General features: G+C 40.0%; 2 protein-coding genes across 4 annotated transcripts in view; both read right to left on the reverse strand.

Moving 5' to 3' along the window:
• Nucleotides 1–1,058: 1,058 nt before the first annotated feature.
• On the reverse strand, nucleotides 1,059–16,940 carry elk4 (ETS transcription factor ELK4). The gene is made up of 6 exons (XM_080001407.1): nucleotides 16,801–16,940; nucleotides 12,480–12,694; nucleotides 8,182–8,916; nucleotides 7,326–7,520; nucleotides 2,095–2,214; nucleotides 1,059–1,965 (listed from the first exon to the last, which is right to left on the reverse strand). The coding sequence occupies exons 2-6, from the start codon at nucleotides 12,684–12,686 to the stop codon at nucleotides 1,867–1,869; spliced, it is 1,356 nt and encodes a 451-aa protein (XP_079857533.1). The 5' UTR covers nucleotides 12,687–12,694; nucleotides 16,801–16,940; the 3' UTR covers nucleotides 1,059–1,866.
• Nucleotides 16,941–20,854: 3,914 nt separating this feature from the next.
• The window catches only part of bhlhe40 (basic helix-loop-helix family, member e40), a 3,649-nt gene continuing 1,227 nt past the window's right edge, over nucleotides 20,855–23,276 (reverse strand). For 2 of the 3 annotated variants that reach the window (XM_080001389.1, XM_080001387.1), the window contains exons 4-5: nucleotides 23,151–23,274; nucleotides 20,855–22,975 (exon numbers count right to left, since the gene is read on the reverse strand). In XM_080001389.1, the coding sequence (XP_079857515.1) occupies nucleotides 22,122–22,975; nucleotides 23,151–23,274 (978 nt within the window). In that variant the 3' untranslated portion in view covers nucleotides 20,855–22,121. The remainder of the gene's footprint in view (nucleotides 22,976–23,150; nucleotides 23,275–23,276) is intronic. The other variant, XM_080001388.1, reaches the window with a different exon arrangement.

Below are 23,276 nucleotides of genomic sequence, written 5' to 3' on the forward strand. Positions count from 1 at the left end.
TTATGGCTTCTCTGTCTCTGTTCGATACCTGAGAGGCGCAGAGAGACTGGGCCACGCTGGATTTCAGGGCCGATCTGTCGCAAATAAGGTCGGTGAGGCCGACGTTTACGTAGAGCCACCTGGAGAGCGGGGGTTGGTTCGGGGTTCATTACGATATGGCCACGTGTTAAGGTAAAAAAAGGTTCTTCTGAGGGTTGATGGCTATACAGTAGTACACTTGTTGGGCCCCGTCTGTGCAGTCTTCCCTGGAAAAAAAACAAAAACAAAAAAATACATATATACACACACATACACATACATACACATACATACACATACATACACATGTGTGTACACAAGCACGCACACGCGTATTTTTGATACCATTTCTGTGTACCTCAATTGAATTCTGGCGAGAGTTGCTGTAACTCATCTATCTTCTACTAAATTCTTAAATGGCCGTTTAGAAAAACACAATTTCTTTGGCAAACTGAATTTGTTCGATAGCCTTGTTCATACGCACAATTCTAAAGTGAAGGGTGGACGCTCCTCATTTCCACGGATCCACAAGTGCTGTTGATTCTTTTGACATCAACGTTTTGAGCTTTTGACATTGAAGATAAAAGGGGCGGGGTGGGAGATAAACTTTTTTTTTTTTTTTTTTTTAGGTAAACAAGCACAACTATGAGGCGTTGAGTCCTGCCCTTTTGGTGAGAGCAGAGAAAGGAGAACGTGAAGGACATCTGGTTAAAAGACTTAAAAAGCAGACCGGACAACACACACCATGGTTGGGGGAGTCAAGAAAACACATAAAAAGTCACTACCCGTTGGATGAGAACAAGGTTGTTACATCTTCAAAAGAAAAAAATATATAGATATATATATTAAAAAAAAAATAGAAACCTGCGAAATTCTACAATAGCTTTAGAATAGAGTTCACCATTCTATTTTCAAATGTCCTTGCTCACAAAGGACCACACTTGTTTTATGGGACATGTAAAAAAAACTGCCGCTCACCAAAAAAAACAAACAAACAAGGAAATTCCTTGAAACGAGGAGGGGGTTCAAGGGTTCAGATATATCATATAATAGATCTGAAATACCATTGGTCGAACCGTTGCTTCAAGACGTTCACCTAAACCACTTGCTGTTCGACTTGCAAGCTGCATCAGTTGCCATGGATACACCCTTTTTGCCCCTTTTCCATAGACAGCTGACCGAAGATCTCAAAAGTACATGAGGGAATTGTACAAAAGTATTCATAAGGAATCATAGAATTTGTGTGTGAGGGTTAGGGGTTCAAAAAAAAAAAAAAAGAGACAAAATTTGACTAAAAACTTTGGGATTGGAAAATTCATGCTGGATAAATGCTGCGGCGTTGCACGAGTTCTGCAAATTCTTGGTAGTTTAGAGATTTCCCCACTTGCTTTGCACAGGAAACAACGTTTCCTTTCAAAAAATTGCTGTTGCGATTGTGAAAATTTCTCAATTCCAGGTTTGGGGACTTGAACCTTTTTAAATATCTTTTTTTTTTTTTTTTTTTTTTTTCCCTTGCCCTTCCAGATGCCTCCAAACCGTGATTGATATATTTTTCGTCTATTTTCCCCAGGAGCATCGCCTCAACATTCTCGGTTCGGGCGCGTCAAGTCACTTTTCAATCGGCGGGTTACCGTCAAATTTTTACAAGCGTCACGTTGTAATTGAGACTTTCTTTTTGTAACGGAGGTAAGCTGAGGAAACAGCCCCACTGCCAAAGAAAGTCTGTTTTGATTGCTTTCAACGTCTCCCGAGAGGTTCCCAAAAACGCATGTTGAGTGTAGTGTCAATTAGCTTCATCTGACTATACGAGCACCAGGGGTGGGGCAGGGGGGTGAGAGTCTGTGGCTCCTATGTCTTCTGGGGGTCCGGGGAGATGGGCCCCGGCGTGTTGGTCCCATCCAGACTGTGGACCGGGATCTGGAACTGCGGGGTGAGCACAGAGGGAAACTGGAGAGAGAGAGAGAGAGAGAGAGAGAGAGAGAGAGAGAGAATGGGGAAGGGGTGTCAAGAAGGTTTTGGCGAGAGGAAGAAAAGGAAGAACAAGAAAACAAAAGAAACTGACGACCGAGTACTGACTTGGAACAGGTGGCCCCCCTGGCGGCGCGTGGCCGGACTCAGTGGGGCCACCGGACTGAGCGTGCTCCAGAAGTGGATGTTGGACAGCAGGGGGCTGGGCGTCAGCAGCAGGGTGGGAGTCTGGGGGATGGCACATGCAAACAAACAAACCAACAATAAATAAAGGAATCCAAGAAAAAATAATAATAAAGGAAAATATACATTTGTACAACAACCTGTGGTGTGGATGTGTTCATACTAATACTAATACTAATAATAGTATGTTTGCTGTGTACTGTTCATTTGGGGATTTTAGGCTTATTATCGGTATTCCTCAGGTTTGTACCGCTCAAAATGTTCAGGTTTATACTGTTTGATTTGAAAAGGTCAGGTTTATTTTCCATTATCCTGCCATATCTTCATTTTATTGTATAACAGTTAATTCACAGCAGAACAATGCTAGCTATTGTCAGGCCCGACAGATTTAATGAAGTGTCCTGGGTGGGACACGCAGTCATTTGGTCTCCAAAAAGATGTGGAGTAGTAGCTATTAAATGTTGTGTAAACAAGATGCATGAGGCAAGAGGCAACGAGATAGAATACCGCTACAATGCTGCTTCCTGGTGGTTATCCGTGGGCATCGTCAAGTTCAATTTCATATTTTAAGACCTAATTTCAGCGAAAATAGGCATTCATCTAAGAAATTGAGAAAATGGTTGCATATTGTCTTCTAAATATTTACATCTGCTCTGGTCACACCTACTGCTCAATCAGACATTATGCAGACTTTGTACTTGGGCGCTGGCTGGGTAAAGTCCAGGTCATGTCCGGTCAAAATGACTCGGATATTTGCGTTCACACATACAGCTACTCCGGGTAGTGTCCGGGTAAATTCAGCGTTGCAGTGCATGTGTGAAATATATTTTACAATATGTCCACTTGATTTGTCCACTTGAGAGGGGCAGAACAGAGACAGGCAGCTTGTAAGGAGTGCCAGTAGGCACAGCACGCGCTCCATAAGAGTAGTTAATGTTATAAATATGATTTGGATGGTGATATCAAAGATAAGATAATAACGTTAAACAGAACATGATGCTGTGATATGACGAGTAAACTTTGGAAAAAAGTCAGATCAGAGAAGAACGTACTGAGCGAACAAGGATGCAGCGGGTGGAGGAGAAGAGTAGGAGGAGATAGTAGAGGTATAGATAGAGGTAGTAGGAGAAGACTTGTAGTAGTTTTGAAAAATTTGTCTCTTTTCAATGGGCTGGATGATCCGACTCACTGAAAAGAGCCGGCTCTTACAGTTCCCAATCATTTATTCTAACTAGGAAATTGTATGAAATATTTTGTTTATAATGATTACACAACAAAAAATAACATTATTCATCAGGATTTAATGTGACTGGACTCAATTAACATCCTCTAAAACAAATTACACAATTATAATAAAAGCGAGGCATTAAATGAAAAAAACCTATCCTATTGTTTTAAATAAAATGTTATATACCATATATATTCTTCTTGCTCCATTGTCTTCTAACAGAGTGCAGAGCATTTGAATGGTTCAGTTAGAATTATCATTTAGCTTTGTTCACTGAAAAATCTAGACTACCTCTTAACAGTTATTGTTTACTAGCCAAGATTGCATTTGGCGAGGTAGATTTTGGCGGGGATGCAGGTGACACGCCACCCTCAATTTAGAACACGTGCATTTGTCCCCCTCCCCCCAAAAGAATAGTGTTGTGTTTTCCTTTACATAAATAAAGCTATTTACCACCACAAATTGATGCAGAAAAGGCACAAATAAGTGAAGAAATTCACCAGAAATAAAGTGTTTGACGCTCAAAATTTCCTAAGGGCTGATCAGACCCCCACCTAATGTCTACCCCCTTATGCTCAAATGAAACCTTATTCAATAAAAACAGATAAATATTCCTTCCCACGTTGCCTGTTAGTTTTAATAGGTCTACATTTTCCATTTTGATTAAATTTGGCTATCGGACAAGTAAAACACCTCAGCTTAAAAAGCCTAAAAAGCCTAATATAAGCCATGAGTATGTATGTATGTACACTCACCGGCCACTTTATTAGGTATACCTGTTCAATTGCTTGTTAACACAAATAGCTAATCAGCCAGTCACATGGCAGCAACTCATTGCATTTAGGCATGTAGACATGGTGAGGATGACCTGCTGAAGTTCAAACCGAGCATCAGAATGGGGAAGAAAGGGGATTTAGGTGACTTTGAACGTGGCATGGTTGTTGGTGCCAGAGGGGCTGGTCTGAATATTTCAGAAACTGCTGAGCTACTGGGACTTTCACAGACAACCATCTCTCGGGTAAACAGAGAATGGGCCGAAAAAGAGAAAATATCCAGTGAGCGGCAGTTGTGTGGACGAAAATGCCTTGTTGATGTCAGAGGAGAATGGGCAGACTGGTTCGAGACGATAGAAAGGCAACAGTAACTCAAATAACCACTCGTTACAACCAAGGTATGCAGAATACCATCTCTGAAGGCACAACACGTGGCACCTTGAAGCAGATGGGCTACAGCAGCAGAGGACCACACCCGGTGCCACTCCTGTCAGCTAAGAACAGGAAACTGAGGCCACAGTTCACACAGGCCCACCAAAAATGGACAATAGAAGATTGGAAAAACGTTGCCTGGTCTGATGAGTCTCTAGTTCAGCTGCGACATTCAGATGGTTGGGTCAGAATTTGTCGTAAACAACATGAAAGCATGGATCCATCCTGCCTTGTATCAAGGTTCGGGCTGGTGGTGGTGGTGGTGGTGGTGGTGTATTGGTGTGCGGGATATTTACTTGGTACACTTGGGGCCCCTTAGTACCAATTGAGCATGGTTTAAACGCCACAGCATATTTGAGTATTGTTGCTGACCATGTCCATCCCTTTATGAGCACAGTGTACCCATCCTCTGATGGCTACTTCCATGTCACAAAGCTCAAATCATCTCAAACTGGTTTCTTGAACATGACAATGAGTTCACTGTACTCCCATGGCCTCCAGTCACCAGATCTCAATCCAATAGAGCACCTTTGGGATGTGGTGGAACGGGAGATTTGCGTCATGAATGTGCAGCCGACAAATCTGCAGCAACTGTGCTGCTATCAAGTCAATATGGACCAAAATCTCAGAGGAATGTTTCCAACACCTTGTTGAATCTATGCCACAAAGAATTAAGGCAGTTCTGAAGGCAAAAGGGGGTCCAACCCAGTGCTAGCAAGGTGTACCTAATAAAGTATCCAGTGAGTGTATGTACAGTGGGGCAAAAAAGTATTTAGTCAGTCACCAATTGTGCAAGTTCTCCCACTTAAAAAGATGAGAGAGGCCTGTAATTTTCATCATAGGTTCACTTCGACTATGAGAGACAGACTGGGGGGAAAGAATCCAGGAAATCACATTGTAGGATTTTTAATGAATTAATTGGTAAATTCCTCGGTAAAATAAGTATTTGGTCACCTACAAACAAGCAAAATTTCTGGCTTTCACAGACCTGTAACTTTTTCTTTAAGAGGCTCCTCTGTCCTCCACTCGTTACCTGTATTAATGGCACCTGTTTGAACTCGTTATCAGTATAAAAGACACCTGTCCACAACCTCAAACAGTCACACTCCAAACTCCACTATGGCCAAGACCAAAGAGCTGTCAAATGACACCAGAAACAAAATTTCAGACCTGCACCAGGCTGGGAAGACTGAACCTGCAATAGGTAAACAGTTGTGAAGAAATCAACTGTGGGAGCAATTATTAGGAAATGGAAGACATACAAGACCACTGATAATCTCCCTCGATCTGGGGCTCCACGCAAGATCTCACCCGTGGGGTCAAAATGATCACAAGAACAGTGAACAAACATCCCAGAACCACACGGGGGGACCTAGTGAATGACCGGCAGAGAGCTGGGACCAAAGTAACAAAGGCTACCATCAGTAACACACTACGCCGCCAGGGACTCAAATCCTGCAGTGCCAGACGTGTCCCCCTGCTTAAGCCAGTACATGTCCAGGCCCGTCTGAAGTTTGCTAGAGAGCATTTGGATGATCCAGAAGAGGATTGGGAGAATGTCATATGGTCAGATGAAACCAAAATAGAACTTTTTGGTAAAAACTCAACTTGTCGTGTTTGGAGGAGAAAGAAAGCTGAGTTGCATCCAAAAACACCATACCTACTGTGAAGCATGGGGGTGGAAACATCATGCTTTGGGGCTGTTTTTCTGCAAAAGGACCAGGACGACTGATCCGTGTAAAGGAAAGAATGAATGGGGCCATGTATCGTGAGATTTTGAGTGAAAACCTCCTTCCATCAGCAAGGGCATGGAAGATGAAACGTGGCTGGGTCTTTCAGCATGACAATGATCCCAAACACACCGCCCGGGCAACGAAGGAGTGGCTTCGTAAGAAGCATTTCAAGGTCCTGGAGTGGCCTAGCCAGTCTCCAGATCTCAACCCCATAGAAAATCTTTGGAGGGAGTTGAAAGTCTGTGTTGCCCAGTGACAGCCTCAAAACATCACTGCTCTAGAGGAGATCTGCATGGAGGAATGGGCCAAAATACCAGCAACAGTGTGTGAAAACCTTGTGAAGACTTACAGAAAACGTTTGACCTCTGTCACTGCAAACAAAGGGTATATAACAAAGTATATATAATATATATAACAAGAGATGAACTTTTGTTATTGACCAAATATTTATTTTCCACCATAATTTGGAAATAAATTCTTTAAAAATCAGACAATGTGATTTTCTGGATTTTTTTCCTCATTCTGTCTCTCATAGTTGACGTATACCTATGATGAAAATAACAGGCCTCTCTCATCTTTTTAAGTGGGAGAACTTGCACAATTGGTGGCTGACTAAATACTTTTTTGCCCCACTGTATGTCAAGTATTATGTCTTTATTTACATCAATCCATGCTGGGAGCCTTCCCTGACGCATCACTAAGTTGAATCACCATTATAACAGCATTAACAAGTGTAAGTGAGTTTTTTTTGCCCAAATCTGAGAAATGATTGATAGTGATGACTACCAATATTATGAAGTTGTATCAATTACAAATATGGAATTGTCCTAAATCTCTCAACAACAGACATTTGCAATTTCTGGATTCCCTTTGAACCCCAACTGATGAAAAATGACACTACATTTCTACAGCAATCAATGCTCCTTATCAAGCTATCCTAGTCGGTAGATTTTGTTCAGCCCAATTCATTTTGTTCGATAGAGCTCTGACCTGCAGCATGGCGGGTGTGAGGGAGGCTGTCGGCAGTGACGGGCTGCAGATGTTCATCGTGGGGAAGTCAGAGGTGGTGACCAGCAGCGTCGGGGCACTCAGCTCCAGGACCTTCGGCGCCTTGCGCGTCTTCCCCGAGCCGAGCGCACTGGTGCTCAGCGCTGACATGGCGCTCACCTCCTCCATGCCGTCGGCCTAGTGGACAGACAGCGGGGAGTCACAAACACCATGACACTACGATGTGCAAACAACATTGGATAGATTATTTTGTCAATTAACTATAAAGACATTAATCTGATTAAAAGATAATAATTTGCTTTCAGCATTACAAACCCACCTGTACATAATATGGAAGCATATTTTAGTTGAATATTACTTGAAATTGGGAAATTAAACCACAATTTCAGTGGCATTTTTATTAATCACATTTGTATCACTAATAAAATGACCCCTTTTTTGCGATCAATACTAGCTAGCAATCACAATTGACCATTAAATCATATGTGAAATAGTTACATACACGCTTCCATAGTATACTATAGATAGATCTACAGTACAACTCATCATCTTTCACTGGTATTTGTATTATTGTGAAATTAAGATACCTTAACCCTATTAACTGACCCATGTAAGCTTTGCCGCTTATTTAAATGGTAAGAGAAGTTCACCTAAAATTCCTCATGGATATGATTATAAACTGGATAAAAGAGATTATAAAGATTATAAAGAAAGAGATACAGATTCAAAAAGGTTTTGAATATATCTCAAGACATTGAGACAAATAGAGACTGTGTCAAATCTTAGACGGTCACGATAATAAATCCCTCCTATTTGCCCTGGCGTGATGTGTATTTACTTTTAACTCCTGGGGCTGAGAGGCGATGGACTCGATGTCGCTGTAGATCCCCAGCTCCTCGGGGGAGTCGGCATGGAGAGTCGGGGAGGAGCTTGGCGACGTGGGGAGTTCCGATAAGCTGAATTGTTGTTGTTCGGATGGGTGGACCTGCTCGAAGGAGTACACGGGCTGGGACGGCAGCGAGGAGTGTGTGGAAATGTCGTGGGCCCTGGGGGGCAGAGTTTGAAGGGGATACACGGCCTGATTGGATGTCGCGGCAGGCTCTGCTGTGACCTGAGGAGGGGCCAGGCTGGGTTTGGGGGGGGCGTTCCCAAACTTGATAACAGATGGCGACACGCAGGGCTGCTGCCGCTGCAGCTGGGGCGGGGTGGGGGTCGGCTCCTGGCCGCGCCTGTCTGCCCTCCTCTCTGCGGGGTTCTCCATCTTGATGGACTTGAAGAGCTGGCGCCCGTTCTGCAGCGAGTTGAGTGTGAAGGAGGTGTACAGGCCCGAGTGGATGTAGTCGTTGCGGTTGGACTGCTTGGCGGCAGAGCTCTGCGCCCCCGTGCCGACCCTGCCCCCGCACTCTACAAGCTCGCCCTCCAGTCGAGCGTTGCCATCGTCCCCCCTTTCTGACAGCGGCAGGACCACCAGGTCGCCGCCCTCAGCCCGAGTGGCCATGTCCCCCTTCAAGATGTCCGGGTAGGACACAAAGCGATAGACAAACTTCTGGCCGTTCACCTTCTTTATTATGTTCTGCAGAGAAGGGGGGTGTTTATAGTGAAAAAGAAAATACACACCAAAAATGTTAATAGTATTATTTCATATTGATTTATACTGCTTCTGCATAGCCATCTTTGTGATTGTTCTTTAATTACTTTCAGCGAAATTTATCACATTAAGCCAACTATGAACAGATACATTTTGTCACCTTGCCAACTTAAGAATGTTTTCATGCTTGGGCCTGTTTACTAGCCAATCAACACGGTTAATATATTGGACTATTAAAAACATAGTCGTTTGCCAGAAAGTGAGTGAGCAAAATGATTGGTTGAGATTGCAATGGGTGAGACAACATAGGAAAACTGCCTCTTTTTACTGGAGGACCTTTGGTCATATTTCGTTTGGAAACAATGGGCCAATTTTTGGCATTTTTTCCAGTTGAATATTAACCTTCTATGATATTCAAAGGGTGAATCTATAGTCATGCAAGAGCACATTATTTAGGTGTAAGTCATGTGTATGAACATGTTTAAACTGAAGGCGTGTGTTTTTTTTGGAGAGATGCTATATTTTTGCTTTCTTCCCACCTTCTGTTACGGTAAAAAATAAACTTGGAGTGCCAGTTTGGCATTCATAAGCTAATAAACGCTGTACTTCTGTGCCAGTTAAATTCACCGGCACACAGATTGTACATTTTTGTACTGTCTGGCAAGTTCAAAAATAAAAAACTGCGTGAGGCAGCATGGGTGCTAAATTAGATCAATGCCATGTGATTAGATTTTAAAAAAGTGCTATGCTTTTTAAATTATTTTTTATATGCATGAAATTAAGAGACCAGATCAGAGTCAGACCACAGAAAAGCAACCTGCGTATAACAGCTCCATCCTTCCTGCTTCTACCCAAGTAGCAGCCAATTATGCTGCAGCCAAACATACCGAAGCAGCCCGGCCCTGAACGCCCACGAAAGAAGGCTGTTTTTAGGGCCAAAACTACAGGCAGCGAGAGCGAGGGTACAATCAAGGTTCTTTGCAGAGGATTGAGCTGTAGCAAACACCAACTAGTTATGGGTTAATACGTATATGATGTGGCTACGATACAGAAGGACTGACATCAATGTAATACAATGCCAGATCTATTTCTGAGGGCTCAATTTGTTTCCAGATAATTAAAAGTAATCTTAGGTCTAGGTTTTGCACATTAAAGTCAAGCCTGTGGTGAAAGATAAGAGCTCAGCGATCGTCAACTGGCGGCCCGCGAGCCACATCCAGCCCGCCAAAGCTTCCAATCCGGCCAGCAGAATATTAATAAATTCAGATAATGTGAGGAGGAAAGAAAATGTGCTCCGGTATTTAGGATATCTAGTAGTGCTAGCCGATAAATCGTATTTTCATCGTCATTGCGATATGAACATGTGCATAAAGACATCGCAAAAGACTGCCTGAAACGTGATGAATAAGAAAAATAATTTTATAATCTCATTTTAGAAAATTCATTTTTATTTTTTTATCTATCTGAAAGGACGAAGGCATCCGTGATCAATTAACTAGTGGACTCGTTCTCTGTTAGAAGAAGCACACACTGCTCTCCCGTTGGACGGGCTCAAAAAGCAGGAAGTGACGCTACGCCATGGGAATATCAGAAAACTGGTCATTTGTGTTGTTTTCCCCCAGATATTTGTTTATTTCAAGAGAGGTTTTTGTTGAGTTTAGTGATAATGATTTAAAGGGAGCAGGGGAAATTAAACTTTCATTTCTTATACTGTCTTATTTAAATTAATGTTCTGTTTAATTGGTTGGGTATTCATGTGCAATTTGTTGAATAAAAGCATGTTCTTTTATCAAACAAACTGTTGATGAATACCCTATAATATAAATTCTATAATATAGAATTTAGGTAACTTTCCGCTTTCGGCTCTTGAGTCACATTATTGCTTGCCTGACAAACAATTCACAAGGCGTTTCTTCATGCAAGCGTTTTCCATCAATCAGGACACTGCATAATAGCATCAGAACCACTGATGAAGACATGACAGCTCCCCAAAAGGGAAGCTGAATTATCTAGATCGCCCCCTGGTGGCTGGCTGCAGTATAGGTGTTAGGAGTCTGTTTACACTGATATAGGCTAATAAAATACATTCATTTTGAAGTGGAAAATATGAAACAATAATAGGTTAATCAGGCCTAAATATTATTTTTTTTTTTTTGTTTTTTTTAAGTCCGGCTTCGAAAAATTCTGTCCCTTGGACAAATGTAGTTCATGACTGATGAGCTAAACTGTATCTTGTAGGTAAGGTACAGATTAGAGTGAGGTATGTACAGATAAGAGTGAAATATATTGCTAGCTAAAATTAAACATACTACCAGTTTGTGACCTCAAGTGGGGGAGCCTTCACTCCTGTAAAATTGCCCTTGAAGAATCAACCACATTTATAGTAAACTAATACAATCATGTTTGTTATAACCATGAATCTGTTGTTAAAACTACCACCAATGACTACCGCCATTTTGTAGCCCAAGATAGTAACAGGTGGGTGAAGGGTAGGTGTGAGACCTGCCGATTAGATATGTATTGCATTACTTGGGTGCCGATTCAATATGTATTGCGATTCTGCAAGTATTGTGATACAATATGTACTGTCATTTTCTTTTGACTACTCTTTAAATCACAGGCCTATTGCTTTGAAATGAAAAGTTGTGTTATTTTGCCATTTGACATTGCCTATGACATTTGCTCTATAACATAACATTTGAAGTTACTTTCATATTAAGTTAAATTCTTTTGAGTAGTGTTTTAGTTTAGTGTATTGACTTAACATTTTATTGTTTCATTGTTGTAATTTGTGTCCATTTAATTTTGCTATGTGAAGCCCTTTGGGCTGTAGGCAAAGGAAAGGCTGTAAAGCAAAGGTGCTATAAAGTTGAGTTGAGTTTCTTTAGACTCATCTGTAAAGGATACAAAAATAAATCTGTGAAGGGATGACATATCTGGGCTCAAGTGTTTGAGGCATTTTACGGAAGCCGGCATTTTCGACCACATTATACGGGCGTAATGCCTGCAAATGAAATGTGCAATTGCGCTTGTTATTCATTTTGCTCACTCCGATCTACTTGGTAATTTTTGCAACGCTGCTTTGACTGTTGGCTGGCTGGTTGCTTTCGGTAGCCTCTTAGCAACTTGTCTGCACTTAGCTCCGGGGGGTGGCGATTGAGATGCACCAGTATATTTGAGGTGTTGCCACAATATTTTGTCTTGCTGTTGCAATGTTTGCATATTGCAGTGGTCATATCCAGTTTCCCATCAACACTGTAAAAGCCGAAGGGAGACTCATTGCCGCACGTCTTAAGGATACAGCGGCGCACTTGTATGACATCATGGCGCACTTGGATGATGTTACCCAGAAACCGTGAGTTACGAATCAATTCTTCCTGGAAAAATTGATTTGTGAATTGTTGGTGACCAGAACCGCAATACATAACCGAATCGATTTTTCTTACCGCCTAACGAATACGGACGCTGGCATCAGGTCCAATATTACGTTCATAGACCTGTACTATAAAAACTGCACTGTGCTGCGCTACCAGTAGTGGGCGGTATACCTTGTCATAGTAGTATCTGAGGGCACGGCTCAGCTTGTCGTAGTTCATGCTGGGCTTGTTCTTGCGAGCACCCCAGAGCCTGGCCACCTCCTCTGCCTGCAGTAGCTTGAACTCCCCTTCCTCATTGGTCCAGCAAATCAGCGGCTTTTTGCTGGAGTCCAACAGGAGCTGGAGGAGGAACTGCCACAGGGTGACCGAGCTGTCCATGGCTCTCACTGGAAAAAGGTGGGGGGTAGAAAGACATCATGAAATGGAAAAACGCAAAGACAAAATAGCGGTAGCAGTTGTCGGTAAACCTCCAGGCTAGGCGAACCAAAAAAGTGGGTTAACGAAAAAAAACAAGATTATGACCAGTAACACTTTACTACGTTGGTTTAAAAATGGTTCCCATTTCATATGATTCAAGGTTTTCCAAATATTTTAGCATTTTGTTCCCAACAGGTCTCGAACAAATTTTTCCAGAGTTCCTCTGAAAAAACAGAGATTTGGCTCCAGGCGTGGTTTACTGTAGCTTCTAGGCTGCAGCCAATAATATCTGACACTTCACTTTGTATAAACCTGCCTCTCGACACATGCTAGCTTGAGTGGCAACTTGCTCAGTGAGAAACCAGGCAGGAGATAGAAGGACTGTCACTCACAGTCAGTAAGCCAATCAGGTTACGGTATGCAAAAAAACACCCACCCAACCGATCTCTCAGTTATGCTGGTTTTCTTTTTTGAATACAGGTACTCCTCACTTAACGACCAAGTTCCGTTCCTACGACTAGGTCGTTAAGCTAACTGGTAGATAACTGGTAAGTCATGTGTATATACATGTTTACACTGAAGGTAAACATGTACATACACATAACTGGTAGCCTTACTGTTATTTCAGTCTTGGAAACTGCGAGCGCTAGTGTAGTGAATAATGACCGACTGCAGGAATTAGACTGAGACTGAGAACAGTGATGTGCGATGAGATGCTTGTTGCTAAGACGCTGCGCACGCAGTGCACACGCCACGTACAACAGACTGGTCAGAGCTGGTTGTAAATCCGAACGGTCATTAAACAGGTAAGTTGTTAAGTGAGGAGTACCTGTACTAAATAAATACATGTTTAGTTGACATTGTAGAAAGATATAAAATTGCTTAAATATGGTACCTTTAAAGCAGAGGTTCAAACATATTACTGTAAGATACCACTTTCCAAATAGTCAGCCACTTTGTTAATGTTCCGTCCTTTCTTAAAAAAAAAATTATAATCCTATATTGTTCTGAGTTTATTTAATAGCCCAGCTGCTCCTATACCCACTCTGCACTGGAAATGCCATATTTGATTGACAATCGAACGAGAACAATAGAGTGTTGCAAAAAGGGCGGGAACAGTTTAGCTTCTGTTGAACATACACTTTGTCTTCCTCCTTAGCATGCTGCTCTTTTCAACCCCAAGCCTTAATAAAGAGACCCCCCCCACCTCCACACACACCCCACCCCACCCTCCCTGTGTAAGGACAAGAATAAGATCTCATAAGGGAAAGAGTCCAGGCAACAAGGTCAGAAAATATTCACAAAAAGTGGTGAAAAAAAACACAACCCAGGGTTGGTGGGGCTAATGTGATGACGGAAAGTTGATAGTTAAGGAACAAATGTCATTTAGCATACACAATTCAACCATTAATACACTCAAACCAACGCATGTAGGGTTACTGTTCATCAAACATTTGCGTACTAAACTGAGCTCTGATTCTAAAGATAAGGAGGTTCCTTCTATAAGACGAAGTTTCACCACACAGTCGTCTCACATTACGTAGTAGAATCTAGAATGTGCTCTTTGCCTCCTTTTCACTTACACAAAGTCCTGCACAATTCTACATATAGAAATCGCCTAATTGCTGACAGGAGGCATCAATAGAATAATAGTATACTATAATAAATACTATAATATTTTTGAGCAGCCTTCATGTCAAGCCGAAACTTTAAAAATGTGATTCAAACTCGGGGGGTGACGACGTTATTGACTGTTCTACTTTACAATATAATTGTACATGATCGAATTTTATAATAATTGTGTGTGTGTGTGTGTGTGTGTGTGTGTGTGTGTGTGTGTGTGTGTGTGTGTGTGAGAGAGATCAAAAGGCATTTAAAATATAAATCAAGTGACTCTTCTTTGATTGTTGCCATGTGAGGTAAAATTCTCCAAAATCAACATGCTCATTGTGCTTGATTGGCTCCGATATGAAAGCAGTGTTTCTGTCGGTGCAACGAATCACAGCAACATATGAATGCACATTAATTATCAGCCTCCTTGCCTATTTGGCATGGCAAGAACATGTCTGTTCAGGGGGGGAAATAAGCAGAAATAATACATAAAATATTGGTGCGATTCAGCAATGGGAGCTGGGAGGGAAAACTTAACCAAGGCCTACATGTGAAAGAGGAAAAAACATCTAATCTGTAAGGGTGATTAGACTTGGAGATTGTGTTCTGAGGTTTGGGCTGTGTATGCAAATGCTATCATATACCACCCCAGGCCTATCCACGCAATGAATAAATTAGATTGTAGTAATAATGTGTAATTACATTCATTTCAGAAATGCAACCAACAACCATATGCAGAAGCAGTGTGCATTCAACATGAAAGCTGAGGGAATAATATCTTAATACATTTAAGCATTTTGTAAATCGATTAAGACAATTTGAAGAATATAAAGGTGGTTTTGCGTTTCGTTCTTTGTTTAACAAGTGTTTAATTTGTCAGGCCCCTAAGCCAGCAAAATACAGTTGAATATCCCTGTACTACACTTTTTACAGTATTTTTTCCTGTAGTTTGTGCAGGTACTTCTCTCTTAACGCCTGAGTTCCGTTCATACAACCAGATTTTTAAGCGAATTGGTCGATAAGTAAGGATCCGTGCATTTCACGGCAAGGGGGCGTGGGATTGTGAACGCTAGTGTAGTGAATACTGACAGACTGCGGGAACGAGACTGAGACTGAGAACAGTGATGCATGATGAGATGCTTGACGCCGAGACGCTGCGGTATTGTAAACGGCATACAAGTCCAAACGGTCGTAAAACAGGTAGGTTTTTAAGTGAGGAGTACCTGTATAGAAATTAATGCTTTGCCATGTCATTGCACCGTAATCAAGACAAATTCTGTGTATAAGACATGAAATGCAGCAAAGTGTATCCCATACTGTAATCTTCTTCAGGAGACAGTAAATCTGCCCTGATTCATCCATCCCAGCTTGGTTGGAGACACACCCCCTACATACAATCTGTCCCAATCGCACAGTGTAATATTGTGGCAAAAAAGGGCAGATGGAGAGCACAGAAAGTTCCATGTACACTCCAGGAAAGATTGTCATTCCAATTTTTTTCCCCAATTTTGTCGTATAAACTGTGTTTTGTCTTGTTTGTTTATGTTTCACTTGTATCCCGTCTTGGAGGAGCAGTGATGATCAGTTGTTTAGTTGGTCAAAGCATGGCAAGAGCTGGGTTGGTGGTGGCCACAAACATAAAAATAATAAGTGCGGTGCTCTTGACATTCCAAAATTCATGCAAAGAAGGGCGTTATCGTAAGTGGGTTTTGGATGATTATTAAAGATTGCCATTGCAGGTTGCGAAATGGAAGACTTACAGATTAAATGTTTTGGATGCAAGAAAATAGCCTCTGTTGCATGCCTTGCCTGCAGGACAGCAGCGGTTAAAAACACATAAATAGATAAAATAATTTAAAGGACGAAACATTTGATTATGTTGATTATGCGAGCATGGGCCACTACTGCATCTAAAAATGTATTTTAAAAAAAATTGTCATTTTTTTTTTGGTTTATTGTATACTGCAATTTTTTTTATATTTATTTAGCTAATTTTAGGTTTGTTGTATATTAAAGTACTATCTTGTTGGCATTTTGTTCTATTTCTCGCTTCATTTTTAGGTGTATTGCACATTGCCAATTATTTTTCCTGCTCTTTATTTTGATTCTTTATTATCTATCTATCTATCTATCTATCTATAAGAACGGAAGGGGTTGGGTTCAACAAGAGCTAATTCCAGACATAGAAACAACCTGATCTGATGTTTGATCGATCAATTATTGACACATGCTGCCAGGAGTTTTGCACAAAAAGTCTGATTGCCACAGTAGTGCAACAGGAGACCACTTGTTGATGAACAACAAACGGCACCTCACAAACAAGCGACCCCACACCGGATAAAAAGCACATTCAGACACAACGATTCAAATCTATGTCCGTCGCTCCACAGGTCTAACGTCTGTCAGCTCAAGTTTACGTCACAGTCCCTACTTTGCAAAGCATTAGCCTGTTTGCTAACGTTACCTTAACTCGTCGAACCCGCCGAAAGCACAAACAGCCCAACCTCGTCGAAAGAAGCGCCAATCATTTTTCAAGCTTTCTAAACAGTCGTGCGTCAATAAAAATCGCGAAAAAAGCTCCGCTGCCGAGAAGGTGTCGGAATTAATCAGCCGCCGCTTGTTGTGACGGCTAGCGCGAACAGGAAATGAAAACCCGCCCTGACGTCACTTCCTACGCTCCTTCCACACTTTACTATTCACCAAACTTTCAAATAAACATTAAAATATAATATATTATACTATACCATAATATAATATACCATAATATCATATAATACAATATAATATACCATAATATAATATTATATAATGTAATATAATACAATATAATATAATATAATATAATATAATATAATATAATATAATATAATATAATATAATATAATATAATATAATATACCATAATATAATATAATATAATGTAATATAATACAATATAATATACCATAATATAATATAATATAATATAATATAATGTAATATAATACAATATAATATAATATAATATAATATAATATAATGTAATATAATATAATATACCATAATATAATATAATATAATGTAATATAATACAATATAATATAATATAATATAATATAATATAATATAATACAATATAATATAATATAATATAATATAATATAATATAATATAATATACCATAATATAATATAATATAATGTAATATAATACAATATAATATAATATAATATAATATAATATAATATAATATAATATAATGTAATATAATATAATATAATATAATATAATATAATATAATATAATATAATATAATATACCATAATATAATATAATATAATATAATATAATATAATATAATGTAATATAATATAATATACCATAATATAATATACCATAATATAATATAATACAATATAATATACCATAATATAATATAATATATTGTAATATAATATGATATAATATAATATAATATAATATAATATCATATCATATCATATCATATAATATCATAAAATGTCATTATATTATATTATTTAATGTTATATTATATAAATACATAATATAATATCATATTATTATATGATATTATATGATATTATATTATATGATATTATATTATATTATAGGACATTTTAATTGCGATGTTACAGCAGCACACGTCAGAACAAATATGCGATCAAATAAAGAACAAAATGGATCATGTGTCTTTCTCGAAATCGAAAATAGAAAGATAACATAGAAAGAAATTGACAATCTAAAATAAACAATACTCGTAAAGGCTACTTCCTGCAAGTCGAACTAACTAACCCTAAGTTATAAATAACTCCATGCAATTAAAAACATGTAAATGGCCAAAGTAAGGGTTCGTTTGCATTTATGGTTGACGTAGTGACGATAATATTCAATGTGTTAAGTCCAAACCTTGCATACAAACGTTGAATACGATCCATGAAATTGTGTATGCACGTACTGCAATACTCGAACGTGTAGGCATTTAAAATGAATTCAGTGTCACGTTTTGTCGCTTGCTCTGCTGGAATTATTTTCCTTCGAGAGAAATACCCAGTTTGGACACCAAGGGGCGCTGTAATACCAAGGTTTTTCTGCATTTGGAGTTTCGAAGAAGCTCATTGTCAACCAATCGAAAATCAATACCAAGAAATGCATGCCATAGTACACATGTATGAATAAAACAAGATATAATACTATTATTACAATGACTATTATATTATCACATTATGTACTATGCGCATAGCAAATAATTAATTAATTTTAATGTAATAATACTATAACAGTAATATAATCTGATAGGAATATAAATCTGATACTACTACTACTACTACTACTACTACTACTACTACTACTACTACTACTAATAATAATAATAATAATAATAATAATAATAATAATCATATAAGATAACAACTAATCTGATCAATTACAAATCTGATGATAGTATAATATGTTTTTTTACAAGTATATATTACAAGTTTGATAATAATATATTATAGATACTGGACCTCTAGATCTCTAGATCTACTAGATCTCTTACACACTGGCTCCCAGACCGTTTCCCAGCTCCTACACACACGGCCACACCCACACACACACACCACACACATAATAATAACAACAATAATCATATGAGATAACAACTAATCTGATCAATTACAAATCTGATGATGGTATAATATGGTTTAAAATATAATAATATAACCTGATAATATTACAAGTTTGATAATAATATTTAATAGATACTAGACCTCTAGATCTCTAGATCTACTAGATCTCTTACACACTGGCTCCCAGACCGTTTCCCAGCTCCTACACACACGGCCACACCCACACACACACACCACACACATAATAATAACAACAATAATCATATGAGATAACAACTAATCTGATCAATTACAAATCTGATGATGGTATAATATGGTTTAAAATATAATAATATAACCTGATAATATTACAAGTTTGATAATAATATTTAATAGATACTAGACCTCTAGATCTCTAGATCTACTAGATCTCTTACACACTGGCTCCCAGACTGTTTCCCAGCTCCTACACACACGGCCACACCCACACACACGCACATGCACACAGCAGTGTCCCAATGAAGTGCTTCATATTAGCCCAAAAAAAAAGCAAGCAAAGTGCTGCTAAAAGTGCAAAAAAAAATATATATATATATATAATAACCCAATACATTAAATGCTAATACGATTAAAAACTGAAATTATATAACTTAATTTAATAAATAAATAATTGAAACTTGGATTTGATGAAACCAAACTATTTAAAGCTCTCTCTCTCTCTCTCTCTCTCTCTCCCCGTCCTGACCCTAACCCTCACCACTCCCCCTTCATTATTATACTCACAAGAAAAGTACATTCATTCCTCCGTCGACTCAAAGTGTCTTTCTACGCCCATCGGCTGATATTTAAATATTGGCAGAAAAACATTAGGTGGACCTAATTGAATTCATCTGAAGGAACTTGGACAGCCTTACATTTATATGATTTGATTTGATTTGATTTTGTTTTGTTTTGGGTTTTTTTGTTTTGTTTTGTTTTGTTTTGTTTTGTTTTGTTTTGTTTTGTTTTGTTTTGTTTTGTTTTGTTTTGTTTGGGCCGTAGCGGCCCGCAGTGAATAAAACGCCGTTCGTAAAAGACACAAGGTGGCGGTGGAGGTGCATTGGACGACTTGCATAGTAATAGTAGAGTATAATAGTACTGTATACAACTTCACCCTTCAACAAGACGCTCTGCAGACCCTTTCCATAAAGAAAAAGAGAAAAACCTGAACTTAAACTTCCCTGTGTTATAGATAAAGTTAAATGTATGCATGTATATCCCAATCAACAGCAAAAAATACATACATTGCATATATAAAAAAAAGGATGTAGCTGATAATCTGAATATCATTTTAAAATCACACCATAAAGCAAGTCTGTCCATCTTGGTCCAAGATGCAAAATAAACTTTTATCCTTCCAAGAGAATCATGAATAATGGCAACATATATCTATATTAACTTTTGTACATTTTATGTATTATCTCATATTATGGATTGCAGAACTCGCTATTATAAGGATATCTTTTTTATTAAATTATCTATTATTAAGTGCTATTACAATTAAGTCATTTTATTATTAATACGATTTACTACTGTTTAGAAAGGTATCCTGCTTGTCTGCATTTTATCCATATAATTCACTGACTTGAAAATCTTCTTTAAAAGATGACGAAATAGAATTATCATAAATTAACTAATTTATTATTAATTCATATTACTGAATTCAACTGACTGGCTTCCAAATCCCCCATAATGTGTTTGTGACTTATCATAAATGTCCTTATATTTGAATGGTCGAGGGCTTGTAATCTGAGAGGCCCTATTAATTTACACAGGCATGGCTGTTTTATGGGTTATGTAAGTGTTATGTAAGTCTGTGTTGTTTTGGGGAGCCGTCAACTCGACTAGCTGCAACACGTTGGGGCGATATGGAAAGACATTTGAAATATCCACCTTGGGGAAAAAAAAAGCTTTATTATTGTTTATTTTTTTTTATGTATATCAACAATACTTTAGACAAAATACCGTATGTACAACAAACAAACTTGTGTCACGTCTCGAAATAAAAAATACCTGGTACCTCTTCCTTTACAAAACTATTATCTTTTTGTTTGGACAATACATTCTCTCTTCGCTGCAGACCCGAGATTTAACGCGAATACATTGGAAAACGTCTGGCATCTTTGCGTCTGCTTCCCACCAGTAAAGGCAACAGTATGGACTAAGATCGGGAATAACTAGACGGGAAAAATAATCAAATTAAAAACCTTGTTAGTATGACGCGGATCTGGTTGGAGCACGATGCTATGTACATGTCTTGTTGGTATACAGCGTGGAACTACCTCAGACTCCCTCTGGTTACAATGCAAATACACGCACGGTGGGTCTCGTATCAAAAATAAAGACTTACAAACAGGTTTAAGTCCAAACCAAAAATAATTACAACACATTACTTCACAGGAACGCCATCTATTTGCACTAAATAATAAAAAACGCCTCGCTAACGCAAATGTAAAAAGTATTTCTGGTCACGTCACCCTCCAACAGGCACGAGTTGCCATGACGGGTGTGGTGACAACGCCTTGATTCTTGGAACAATAATAAACAATTGTGTCCGTGTAGCTGCATGGCGATTTGTGGGTGAAGCGGGCGATAGATGCTTTGTTTTTGTTTCGTTTTTCAACATCCGCGGTTGACCTTAACCAGGCTCTTATTTGGTGTCGCTATAAGTCTAAACAATGTTGAGTCGTATTTGTCGGAGCTCCATGGGAAATACAGGGAGGTCTTCAGGCCCACAGCAGGTCATAGTTCAAGCAGCATCTATAGGGGGCTTTTATTCAATCTTTACATTCGTTAAAAATGTAAAGTGGGCAAGGGTGGGTCCGAATGGTTTGGGCGGTGTGGAATATTTGCATCGCATTATGTTTTTTGTTTTACTTCTGACATTCAACACAACGTGCAGAGGAAGCCGAGCCCTCGATCTCGGTCTCTTTTCTCTTTTTCAACATTGACTCAACTGTCCTCACAGTGATTCAAAGCTACGCGACAGGTGATCTGCACAGGTGGGGATCTGAGATCTGATGGATCACACGATTGAAGTGGTGTTTTTGAGATTCGCCGGTGCTTCCGTCCATATCTCTCCCCGAGGCTTTCCAGTGGGCCGACTAGTTCAACCCTTCAACATTCAGTGAGCAGGACTCAAACCAAAATAAAAAAAAGTTCAATCTTTGGTCTCCAAGTTGAGCGAAGGGATCTGTCTTAAAGCCTGGAGAAGGGCAGGGGATTCCATGGGGGACTGGTTGGGTGAGGGGGAGCCCGACCTGGGAGACATCCCCAGAGATGAAGAGAGTCCCTCTGGAGGCAGACTGGACGCAGAGACACTCATGCCCGGGTACATAATGGGCATACCACCTGAATGCCAGCATTTCTCCAGCATAGGCAGATAGGCTGCGGCGGCAGCGGCTGCGGGGGGGATGAGGTAGAAGGGCACACAAAACGGGGGCTGGTTGGGAGAGAAGCTCACATAGCTGCCAGAACCTCCTACCGCTTGCACACTGAGGCAATCGTCCTCAGACGACTCAGACCGTGACCTCTTAGCTTTGGGCTCATCGCTTTCCCGCTTCACGGTGCCGGCCATCTTCTTAGACCTTTGCCCCTCTTCCTTGGCATGGCACATCGGCCGCTGAGATCTGCTGTCCAGTTTTTCATGTTCCCCCCCATAACCGCTATCAGTGTCCGTGTCACTGCCACTCAGCTCCCCCATTCCATGGGGAAAAGTCCTCTGGATGACTGGCACGCAGTTCATGGCGTGGCCCTCAGAAACCTGCGCGGCTTGCCCCACGGCCTTCACCGGCTTCTCCGAGGACTTGCGGGCAGCCTCGCCCGTGCGCGGGCTCACTGGGTGATCCAGGACCTCCGACGCGACCTTGTGGATGTGGCTGACAATGTGGGCGGCGGTCAGGTCCCTGCTGCTCTCCTGGTTGGCCACGTACTGCAGGACCTCCTTTGCGCACAGGTGGAAGCCTGAGCGGAACATCTCGCTGTTCTCTGCAGCTTCATCTTCCTGGTCACCTGCTTGACGAGAGAGGGGGAAGGGTTTAGGTTTCAATAACCAGAATCTGTACCAATTTGCAATCCAACAAAAACCTTCAGGGGGCATATATGGGAGAAAGATAAGTCCCGATCACTGATGAGGTAAAAGACCAAATGTGTAGTTCCCGTTCATACACATCAATGGCATCAAACTTACCGATTTGCAGGCCATTCTGCAATGCCATAATCTTCTGCTGCTGCTGCTCCAGGACAGAACTCAGGGCTTTCACGTGCTTGAGAGTGAGTTCCAACACCACAGCTTTTTCCAAATGGCCTAGCGTCT

The sequence above is a fragment of the Zeus faber genome (assembly GCF_960531495.2).
Source record: "Zeus faber genome assembly, chromosome: 5".
Classification (NCBI taxonomy): domain Eukaryota; kingdom Metazoa; phylum Chordata; class Actinopteri; order Zeiformes; family Zeidae; genus Zeus; species Zeus faber.

Bases quoted from the DNA above. Each gene is read 5' to 3' on its own strand.
- elk4 (XM_080001407.1), bottom strand. From the start codon at position 12,686: ATGGACAGCTCGGTCACCCTGTGGCAGTTCCTCCTCCAGCTCCTGTTG. The intron at 8,917-12,479 runs GTATACCGCCCA...CCTTCTCTGCAG, and splicing joins TCAGATACTACTATGACAAG to AACATAATAAAGAAGGTGAA. The intron at 1,966-2,094 runs GTCAGTACTCGG...CTCTCTCTCCAG, and splicing joins AGGGGGGCCACCTGTTCCAA to TTTCCCTCTGTGCTCACCCC.